The sequence below is a fragment of the Opisthorchis viverrini genome (genome assembly GCF_000715545.1).
Source record: "Opisthorchis viverrini unplaced genomic scaffold opera_v5_693, whole genome shotgun sequence".
Taxonomy (NCBI): domain Eukaryota; kingdom Metazoa; phylum Platyhelminthes; class Trematoda; order Opisthorchiida; family Opisthorchiidae; genus Opisthorchis; species Opisthorchis viverrini.
This window is the reverse complement of record NW_008752363.1, coordinates 9,330-19,063: the sequence shown is the minus strand read 5'-3', so window position 1 is coordinate 19,063 and position 9,734 is coordinate 9,330. Positions and strand designations below refer to the sequence as shown.

Below are 9,734 nucleotides of genomic sequence, written 5' to 3'. Positions count from 1 at the left end.
TTTTCAGCAGGATTGACTTTTGGTCGTTGAGGGTAAATCATATATTTTTGTCGTTGCAACTGACAATTGTGCAATATTGAAAATCCGTCATGCCATTCTGTCAACGGTGAACTTTACACAGCTTGGGGTGGACATACTTTAATAATACTCGGTTTTCCTCAAGTCTCTGAATGGCGCACCAACGTTAACCTTGAAGCATAATGTAAACGCACATTTCCTGATTTACAAGCCCTGAGTTTCGAATCCTGCTCGTCTTCTGTTTCTTCGAAGCAAGCCACATATTTCTAACAGGTAGCTTGGCAGCTCCGCCTTAACTGCCCGGTCGCCAACCAGGATCCCTGAACCTGTTGAACCTGTTGGTGAACAATGGTTGAATCTCCGGTCGCCTGCGCAAAGCTGGACAATGGCACACGATTCGCATTGAACAGATAGTTGTGCTGCATCCAAGAACTTGGTGCCGTTGTGGACCCCAGGGAATAAGATTTACAAGCGAGCATTTAATGGCTTGTTGCAAGCTATCAGTTGGCCCAAACGTGATGTCATACAAATGAGCGCCGAGGCCAGTTGCTTGTCCATCCTATAGATACCGACATTGTTTGTCAGGTATTTTAAGGCTTATCACTTCTTCCTTTAAGATTCCGCACGAATGTTTCCCCGGGACAGTCATTAATACCGCTTTTAACGATTGGCATCCTATTAACCATAGTGTTAGTGAAATTGTCTTCGGTAGGATGGCACCATGTCAGTAGCTCCTGGTTGAACAGCGAAGCAAACTCACCTCGGTTCAGTCGTATATATTAAGTGGGTAGGCTGATGTTGGTTGACCTACAAAACCAATCCTCCCAAGCTATGTGCACGATGAGGAAGTCCACATAGTCGTGGTCGCAATGTGGAGACTGAAACTAGGTAAATAATTTCGAAAGGTGCCAGATCCAACATAGAGCTGAGAACACGGAACACACGGACCCAGATGAACGCGTGTGCACATAAATGGTCAAAACAGCAGCAGTTAAGCAAGAAATGCCGATCAACCTAGAAAGCACTAGATAAAATGGTCGAAACATGTATGTGTGTGTGTGTGCGTGTGTGTGTGCAAATTGGTATATCGAAGATATGCTGCACATACCGCGTGGGATATGAACACTCGTAAATCTGAGTCTCTTCCGAATGTACATGTGTATATTATCAGTGATTCTCATTCTGCGATCTAAAAATACCTCTTTTCTGTTCACTTCTGTGTTTTCCGCCCTCATCTTATAGGCAAGAAGTGTTCACAAACTACTTTGCAAATGTCAGCCAAATCCGCTGTGTCCTGGACACCAAGTTCAAGGCGATTTGTGCTTTCAGTATGATGAATCCCAACACACTCATCGGTTAGTTAACAATTACTACCCACTAAATTCCACAGTTTCAGAATAACGGAACGTGATAACGTCACACGTAATCCTTCTGTTTTGTTGCAATGCTATTTTGTGGCTGACACACCGCGTTTCGACGGTGATAAGGCACGATAAGTGTATCCTTCACTGAGAGGTACCCATGAGGTCAAACTACCCCTGTTGATAGTCGTCAAAGAAGGGAACATCAGTGTTGACACGGTTGCTTGACTACCGTATAACCACAATATTTATTCAATTGTATTCAAAGCATTAAAGTGAAAAGTAGAAGAAGGAGTGGATGAGGGGTCGACCTAGTGCTGGCCTCCAACAAGCATTCTGGGATGCCTACACCTCCAAGCTTCCTATTAAACAATATGGAAAGAAACTGACGGCACCAACGCCACTGACATCGATTAGCTGCATTTCTTGCGGTATTTCCAGCCAAGCACAAAGGGTGTCCGTTTTGAAGTTTCCCAGCTATTTGCTTCCCTTCTAGCGCCCGAAAAATATGTTTTCCTATGGGACTCGAAATAAAATGGAAACAAGCATAGATGCAATAATGTGTTTGCTTTTTTCCACGATGATGTTAACGTTAACAGTACTTACATGGGGCACATTTGGTTGCCGTCGTGAAACTCAGGAGCTTCATTCAACCTAGGTCTTTTCACTTCATCTCTTCCTGTGTTCGATAAGAACGTTTGTGGGTATCGTCTTTGCAGCAGGCAAAATCAGCACTTTTGGCGATGGCATTGATTAAGCAACAAACGTTTTACATATACGAACAGACCCCTTTGAACTTCTGACTTGGCTGGAGTGACTACGTACTTGTCAGCACCAACTCGCTGAGGTTTTACAGAATTGACGGTCACATCAGTGAATGAAGCTCCCACGTGACACATACTGGCCCCCGTTGGATCGCACAGATGTGCAGTACCGAATTAATGTCTCATTACTAAATATTTGGAGTATTCACCCTAAAAAGTGGAATATTTGGTCGCAAACCCACTCAGTCGCATTCGCAAGTCCTTGTCCGGGTGCGGAATGTCAAGATTCGGTTTCCACCCTTCGAAATTGGTTACACAAAAATTGGTTCCATAGAAATGCTCGTCTAAAATGTTTCTTAAATCGGAGCAAGACTATGTCAACAAACAGTGTGACGGGTGTACGCCGGTCGGTGTTTTCTTCCTGCCTCCTTTCAATCCAACGGACCGACAGGTGGTGAACCACATATGCATACGAATCGCAAACTGGTGACATGGGGCGCCATCCTCGATAACTCAGGCGGTAGTAACTTTCCGTAAGTGTGCCGGAACAAGATCGCCACATCTTTTCACAGTGCATGGGATTTCGCGCTTGGAACGGCGTACTAGGTCCACCCAAGCACTATATCAGACAAAAGTGGCACTGTTTAAATCTCGCCGGCTGCTTAGATGTAGAAACCTGATAGATCCCCTGCCAGCAAAAAGTTGGACTTAACTTGAAAAACATAGTAAAGCTCGAAGATCAGCTACGCAACATATCCATACCATTCGTAGGATAACTTATGTATTTTTGCCTAGGTCAGTGGTTTTCGTACTTTCAGCTCATTGTCCGCCGGTTCTTAACATAATTTGGTCCTGACGAATTAACGGACATCGAGTGAAAATGAACGTGTGCGTCGACCGTGAAGGCTGGTGGACACGGAAGGAAATGGAAGAAAACCAGAAAGCCGGGAATGGCCCAAGATCACTCCTGTTGATACCCACGACCGGTCCACGGAGACCGCCTGTGAGCCATCAAAGATTGAAGTGGCACGAGCATTCTGAATAAAGAAGGACGTTTCGACTGCTGGGCCGAGCACTTTGAATCACAATCCTCATGGCCACTCGTGGCCACTTCTTTGGATCCTATAACTGAAGTAAAATCTTGCAGTTTGAATCTGAAACTCCTACAGCCTCGAAGGCTTACGAGCGCATATGTTCCCCAAAGCGCCACCAAGCACCCGATCCGGATGATCTCGCACCCGATTTGTTCAAAGATGGGGTGAAGTCCTCAGTCAGCGCTTTTCTGATTTGGTTGCCTGCTCCTGGGAAATGGATATTGTCTCGGAGAACGTGGGCGATAGTGTCCATTTTCAAAAAGGGGCCCTTGGTGAGTAAGGTAATCACAGGGGGATCAACTTGACCCCAGTCGTGACGAGACTGTTGGCCTCACTTATGCTTCGTCACAACCGTATTGTGGTTGACAAAGCAGTGCTTGTGGGTGCTGTAGAATGCACATTAAAAAGGCAAATACATTGAGGTACTCTTGTGTGTTCGACCTGAGCCATATGCATATCGAGTGACACCTGGCCACTGGTTAAATTAGAATATAGACGCCTAGGCGGCAGTACAGCGCACAATTTGGAAGCAATCAAACCAATAGGATGAACTTCACAAGCCACTGATTTTACACCCAGTGATGAATAGGTTTGTAGGGTAGGAAATGGAATTTCATGCCAAAGGAAACAATAGGCGGTCAAAGCTATCTGGTCTCATCACTTACTTTGGATGACTTAATTGAACATTTTGTTCTCTTTGATTATGCGACTTTATTTGTCTGATTTCCGTTGAAATGTACCCCTTTTCCACTGGATGTCAGCCCATCGACAGATAGATGAATAGGCTTGTAAATCCTCCTGATCAACGAAGGACTACCCTTGATTTTGTTGCTGATCAATTTTGGCTAGTCAAACTCACTGTTCATCGGATTTTAGCTTTTAATCTTGAGCAATCTCAAACTCTCGGGAACCACGCCTTGGGCATGTGTTGCTTCATTGTGCCATTTCTTCTAAAACTTGCACAAACACTCCGTAATTTTACAGTCACTGAGCATCGTCAGTACAGCACCGATGTTCAACATTCGTGTTGCTTCCCCTCTAACGGCACCTGGCGTTGACTGTTCTGGGACACCACAACTCAACGATCGTCACTAGGATTCCTCTACTTCATTCCTTCGTATTTCTAGTTAATTTCTCCCTTCTGTCTCTATTCTGCAGTTTTGGCCGCTGATGGATCCTACTACAAATACAGTTTCACTCGAAACGGATCTGTCACGAAAGTGTCGTTCGTCAATTTCCTAGATTTCTACGACGACGAGGCCGACTTTTGATTGCCCTCCGCTCACTCACTCTCTCCCACGAACCCACTCAGTCAATCGCTCCGTATTTTGTGTTTGGCGGTATTTCCGCGACGTGTTTTCATGATTTGTCCACATGTTGCTTGTCCTATTCTGTTTTTTTCGCGTTCTCTATTACTTTAATTTTATATTGTCTGCCTGAACAAGTTGAAATACGTTTTCTAGATTACAGTCTTTTTGTCATCAGTTGATCCATGCCCCCTATTTGTGCGGATTGGGGTTCTTTATTCGAATTTAGCTAGCTAGTAGACGCTGAAAGTCGAGCATCTGCTGCTGCAGTTAAAGCATTCCTGGTGTGAGCAGGTGTTTATGCCCATCCTCTACTCGGGTTCCCATGCTCCAAATCCTCTTGTGTTTTGTCGTTCATACCTTCATATGGGCTGCTTATTCCCATCGTCCAGACTCTCCCTCGTTCCGAAAGAAAGTTCCACAAATAAGTTTTTTGGCTTGTAGATGTTCCATCGTGTCTCAGGAGCAAGAATTTCATCAACTGAAGACCACATGCCCGTGAACAGTGGACACTGTTCACTTTGGGATTAGGTGGTCACCAAACACACGTTGCCCCTGAGAAATGTTTTTTGTGAGTTTCAGTTTCTACAGGCGATTGAAAATGCCCCTATCTGGTTGGATTTCAGTGGTTACCAACCTCTGCGGGAATCTGCGCATCCACTTTCTAGCAATCAGATGAGAAATCGACCGAAATCATTCCTTACGACCTGTCGGGCTTGTATTTAAAAAAAACGGAGTGGTGTGCGATGGTCGGTTAACAAAGAACGGTCAAAGGTGTGTGATTTCAAGTTGAATTTTACTGTTCTTCATTTACTGTCATGTCTGGGTGGTTATTCAGTTAAATACTATGTCCAATGACAATTGCAGTCATCAGTTTCTATTGCTTAATCCTTGTCTTTGTGTTGCCCGCGTGCAGTTTCTCTTGGTCTGTGCCACTCTCGTCCCACGCCTCCTCTCATCCGTAGTTAGCCTGCAAGGTCTTGCTTATCTACATATTACTGTTTATTTTACGGGTCACTTGCAGCATGTTTCCGATGTGTTCACCTCGGTCGTCGTGAATTGTTTCGTAAACTTTCACGCAGTTCTCCAAGCCAGTTAGTCCGCCTCTGTCTGTAGGTTATCGCTAGCTGTTTGAGTCAACTATGTGGTTCTGTAAATCAAAACTAAACAATTGATATCGATTTTATCTGTGCGCAGTTTTCGAAACCCTTGTGAACATGCGACTGGATTTGGTCTGCCGGTACATTTGCACAAAGTCGTTGTGCCAGTCTTCAACATATTCGTCAAGATGTTTGGTGGATTCTACTGACTGGAAACAAGTTAGGTCACGAACTTTCTTATGCCTTGTTGATTCAGTGGGTGTATCACAGTAATGAAAACGCAACTACGCTACCGCTGAAGACGTCTAACATGACAATCGAATTGTGCTTGGCACAAGCGCACCAAATATAAGGTATGACGGCGTTTTTCTGGGCAGTACGTGCCGACGAATGACTACAAAAATTCTGATGCGCTCACGATGTGCAGGAAAGGTATCCTACAAAACACTGGGTATAAGCATTGCGTGCACAAAACGTTCAGATGTTCCATTTGGGTAACTTTGTTGAGTCAGGTGTGCTTGAGATATAGGTTAAAAAGCAGTCGAGCCACATGGTCGATTTCTCACTGTCTATCTTATGAGTCCTAATAAGGATTACGAAACTTTTGCGATTGAAATTTACGAGATCCGACCACGGCATCCTTACTACATTAACTGACTAAACTAGGCGATACACACTCCAACTCAGCTGTCGTTAAGGTGGAACTCTACTGAATCACTCGTTTATGGTGAGCTCCAAGAAAGGTGAGGCCGGTAGTGGGCTGTCGGTGAGTTTTCGATAGCCTAACAAGTAGTTTGTTAGACCAAATCTGCTTCGGCGAAGAAAACGGGAACCATGCAGTGGCTGTAGACGGATTCTTGAAGCAGCGAAAATGGTAGTCATATTCAAGGCAAATTTTCGCTTCGGAGAATGGAAAAACGGACCGATGGATTTTGCGCGTAACTTCACTCCTATAAGAACATCTTTTATCTAAAGATTCACGTCCGATTAGTGTGACAGTACGACGAATGGGAGTTGAAAGTTCTCAATTGGAGACGAGCTTCCTGGGTGACCGTTGCATTCGTCTGTTTATTCGGGTATAATTAGATCAAACGGTAGTCCAATGACATTCAGCTTACTGATATTCGTGCATCATTTTTTCATCTACTGTAAATCCTGTAAGGCGAGTTGGTGGTCGCGGCAAGTACATAGCTTCGCATCCACCTAACTACATTTACACAGGTCTGTCCGTTGTCCATGTTGGTGTGAGGCCTGGGAACAGAGGAATAAAGCTACCTTTTTTACCACACGGTTAATACTGCCCTAATAAAGCATACTGATGTGCCCGAAGAAAGCTAGTTTGGAGGACAGGTGGCTCATAATGAGGGGGATGTGGTTGCAGATTAATAAAAGGATAAGAAAAGCTGAGGCAAGCACGATGGTCACCTTTAATTAAAAAAAGCAGCCTAGGAGATCACTCGGCTGTTAATTCTGGTGTGTCAAGACCCGTCATTTAGTGGTCGTGACGATTACTGAGAAGACCAAAAAGACGAATTTTTACATACAAGCTAGTTATGGAAATATAAGAAATTCGGCGAGAAGCCTAATGAAAGCCTTACGGAGTTGAGGCTTGAGATTCAGTTTCCCGGCTGCAGTGTGATATCACTCGTCATGTCCTGCTGCTATTATTCTGGTTCGTCTGCAACGGCTGAGAGGAGCACTGGACTCAAGTTTCGCTTTTACTAAAAGTCACTAGCAGGGCGTCTTGGGTCTCACAGGTTTCAAACTCCGGTTGTCTGACGTGTGAAGCGAGTGTGCCTCACCAGCGCAAGCTGTATGCACATGACTTATCACCCCTGAATAGTCGAACGTGCCCGCGGTTTGGTTGTCATTTTACCTGACTTTTCGAAAGACAACCGGATTGCTCCCTTCCAATGTGCTGATTAATGAATCGCGAAGTCTATGAGCAGTGTGACTGAAAGTTGGGAAGCAAGTGTGTGAAGGCTACTGACAAAAAGATTGATCATGAATTATCACATTTTTGTACACCGCACCTTTCCTGAAGATGGTTCTTTTCGTGTTGTTGATAAATGATTATTTTTTTCAGGTGAGTGCAGTCAAATCAGTTGACGATAGAAGATTGTCTCAATCAGACGAGAAGCTGAAAACCTCAGGTTGCAACAGAAGCTAGTGGCATTACCATAGAGACGCAATTTTAGGTTTTCCTCGGGTAAATGTTACCATCTAGTAAATAAATACAGACAAAGCTGATGAACATCCAGCTTGACCATGCACAGCCGGATCACAATTTTTCTCTATCAGCAGCTACAACGGCATCGTCACGCATCACGATCGAGGTAATTCCCTATGCGTTCGTCATTCGGATTGGGGAGTACGTGTGTGTGTTTGTGTGTGAAACCTTGCGGGTGTACACGATCCAGCGTATGAACGCTCTCAATGTCACAAGTCTCCTCATATTCCCCTGCACCGTCCAAGTTCGTGCACTCGGCTTCACAACTGATCATTCAAGGTAATTTTCATTTGGTTTGGGATGCATTTTATTTTCAATGTACGGAACTGAAAGATTATATCGTCTCCTGTGTGATTCCCAAGCCCCGGTATGGCCACTTTATTGATCACATCGTCAAATGCCCCTGAACCGCATTTGACGAGGGTGCTGTTCTTGGATATAACCAGTAAAACAGTGTTGGTGATCATAACTGGTAATCACAACTATGTTCTGCTCCCATTGGATTTGAGGGTGAGGTGAGTTTAGCAAGCGCTCTGCGGTATCGTGTGTTTGAAACTTGAGGTACAGAGTCTAGTTATCGTAAGCTTGTACCTGAAAGCCATGTGGCTGGGTTCGCTACTGGACTGATACAGAGAAAAGGGTCAATGAGCAGCGGGCGAAGTGAAGCAGAGCATCTTCGTAGTTTACAGTTCCACTTCTGTGGTATGTAACAATCAGTGCGGTCGAGTCCTACATCAAAACAGCTACCGGTCATCTCTTTCAGTTGTTCTGTGAACGTTGAGTGGATGAAGTTAGATTTCAACATGGTAACATCTACGGATGTTTTGACCAATGAGGTTATTGCTTCCTTTCTGGGCAGCTGATTGCCACACCATCCTGAACATAGATATGGACATGAACCAGATCATTATCACGCAGGTTATAAGGTCTGTATATAAGTGAAAACTTCCCTCCGATACTCAAGAGAGGATATGAAGTAAACGAAACTTCTGTCGCAACAATAGTACCCTATCTTAAATTCAGTGAACAGCTGCCTTGATTGATGGCATAACACCCTGTGTTTCAGAGTGACCTCTTCTTCAATTGAACCAAGTAAACTTAAGTTCGAAATCAGCTATATATCTGATGCGATATTTAGAAAGTGGGTTGCTACTATTCGGGTAGCAGAGGATGGGTCTACTTCGTCTGCAAGCCAACTACGCTGTTCCTTCCACGTAGACCCTACCCTAGCATGTTCGATTTTACAGTCAAACTGGGGGCCAAAACATCGTTCACATCGTTTTCCATTGGTTTCCTGCGCGGTCACTGTAGAACCTCACTGTACTCCGTCAAAACGGCTAGTCAATTGTTATCCAGCATTCATGTTTGGCTGTGCTATTGAAAAATGCTGGTGACAGCATGTTTACAGAAGTGTGGTTCAGATGTGCATATTGACTCTTCTTTAGTGTTCTTCGGAAATAACCACCCAACTACGCACTCACGACGTTTTATCAGATGGGGACCGAATGTTTTCACGCCAAATACCAAACTTGACAAACAGAACAGCTGTCGTTTGATCAACGGTCAGTTTTATTACTTCAGTTTGTCAGTAATATGTATTTAATATAATTTGGCTGCGTGATTCGTGGAGTTTTTATTCGCATCTCACTAGTTTGAACGATCACCCTCGTGTCCTTGCAAAATTCTGGTACGTCTTCACAAAAATGAGAAGCATTGTACCCGAATTTCTCCCTTATTAGAGTCCATGAGCAATTCGTATTAGTAGCTATGCTGTGATTTAAACCGCAGGCATCTTACATATGAGGCGGGCATATTATTATTATTATTATTATTATTATTATTATTATTATTATTATTATT

General features: G+C 44.1%; 2 protein-coding genes across 2 annotated transcripts in view; one reads left to right on the top strand and one right to left on the bottom strand.

The window, feature by feature from the left end:
* T265_11998 (hypothetical protein) overlaps nucleotides 1-4,715 on the top strand; it is a gene marked incomplete at both ends in the record, with an annotated part of 15,945 nt that extends 11,230 nt beyond the window's left edge. The window contains 2 exons of the mRNA XM_009178871.1: nucleotides 1,261-1,373; nucleotides 4,396-4,715. Of these exons, the coding sequence (XP_009177135.1) occupies nucleotides 1,261-1,373; nucleotides 4,396-4,508 (226 nt within the window). The remainder of the gene's footprint in view (nucleotides 1-1,260; nucleotides 1,374-4,395) is intronic.
* Nucleotides 4,716-7,962: 3,247 nt separating this feature from the next.
* On the bottom strand, nucleotides 7,963-8,148 carry T265_11996 (hypothetical protein; the record flags this gene model as incomplete). The annotated part of the gene is made up of 1 exon (XM_009178870.1): nucleotides 7,963-8,148. The coding sequence occupies one exon, from the start codon at nucleotides 8,146-8,148 to the stop codon at nucleotides 7,963-7,965; it is 186 nt and encodes a 61-aa protein (XP_009177134.1).
* Between the last annotated feature and the right edge of the window lie 1,586 nt (nucleotides 8,149-9,734).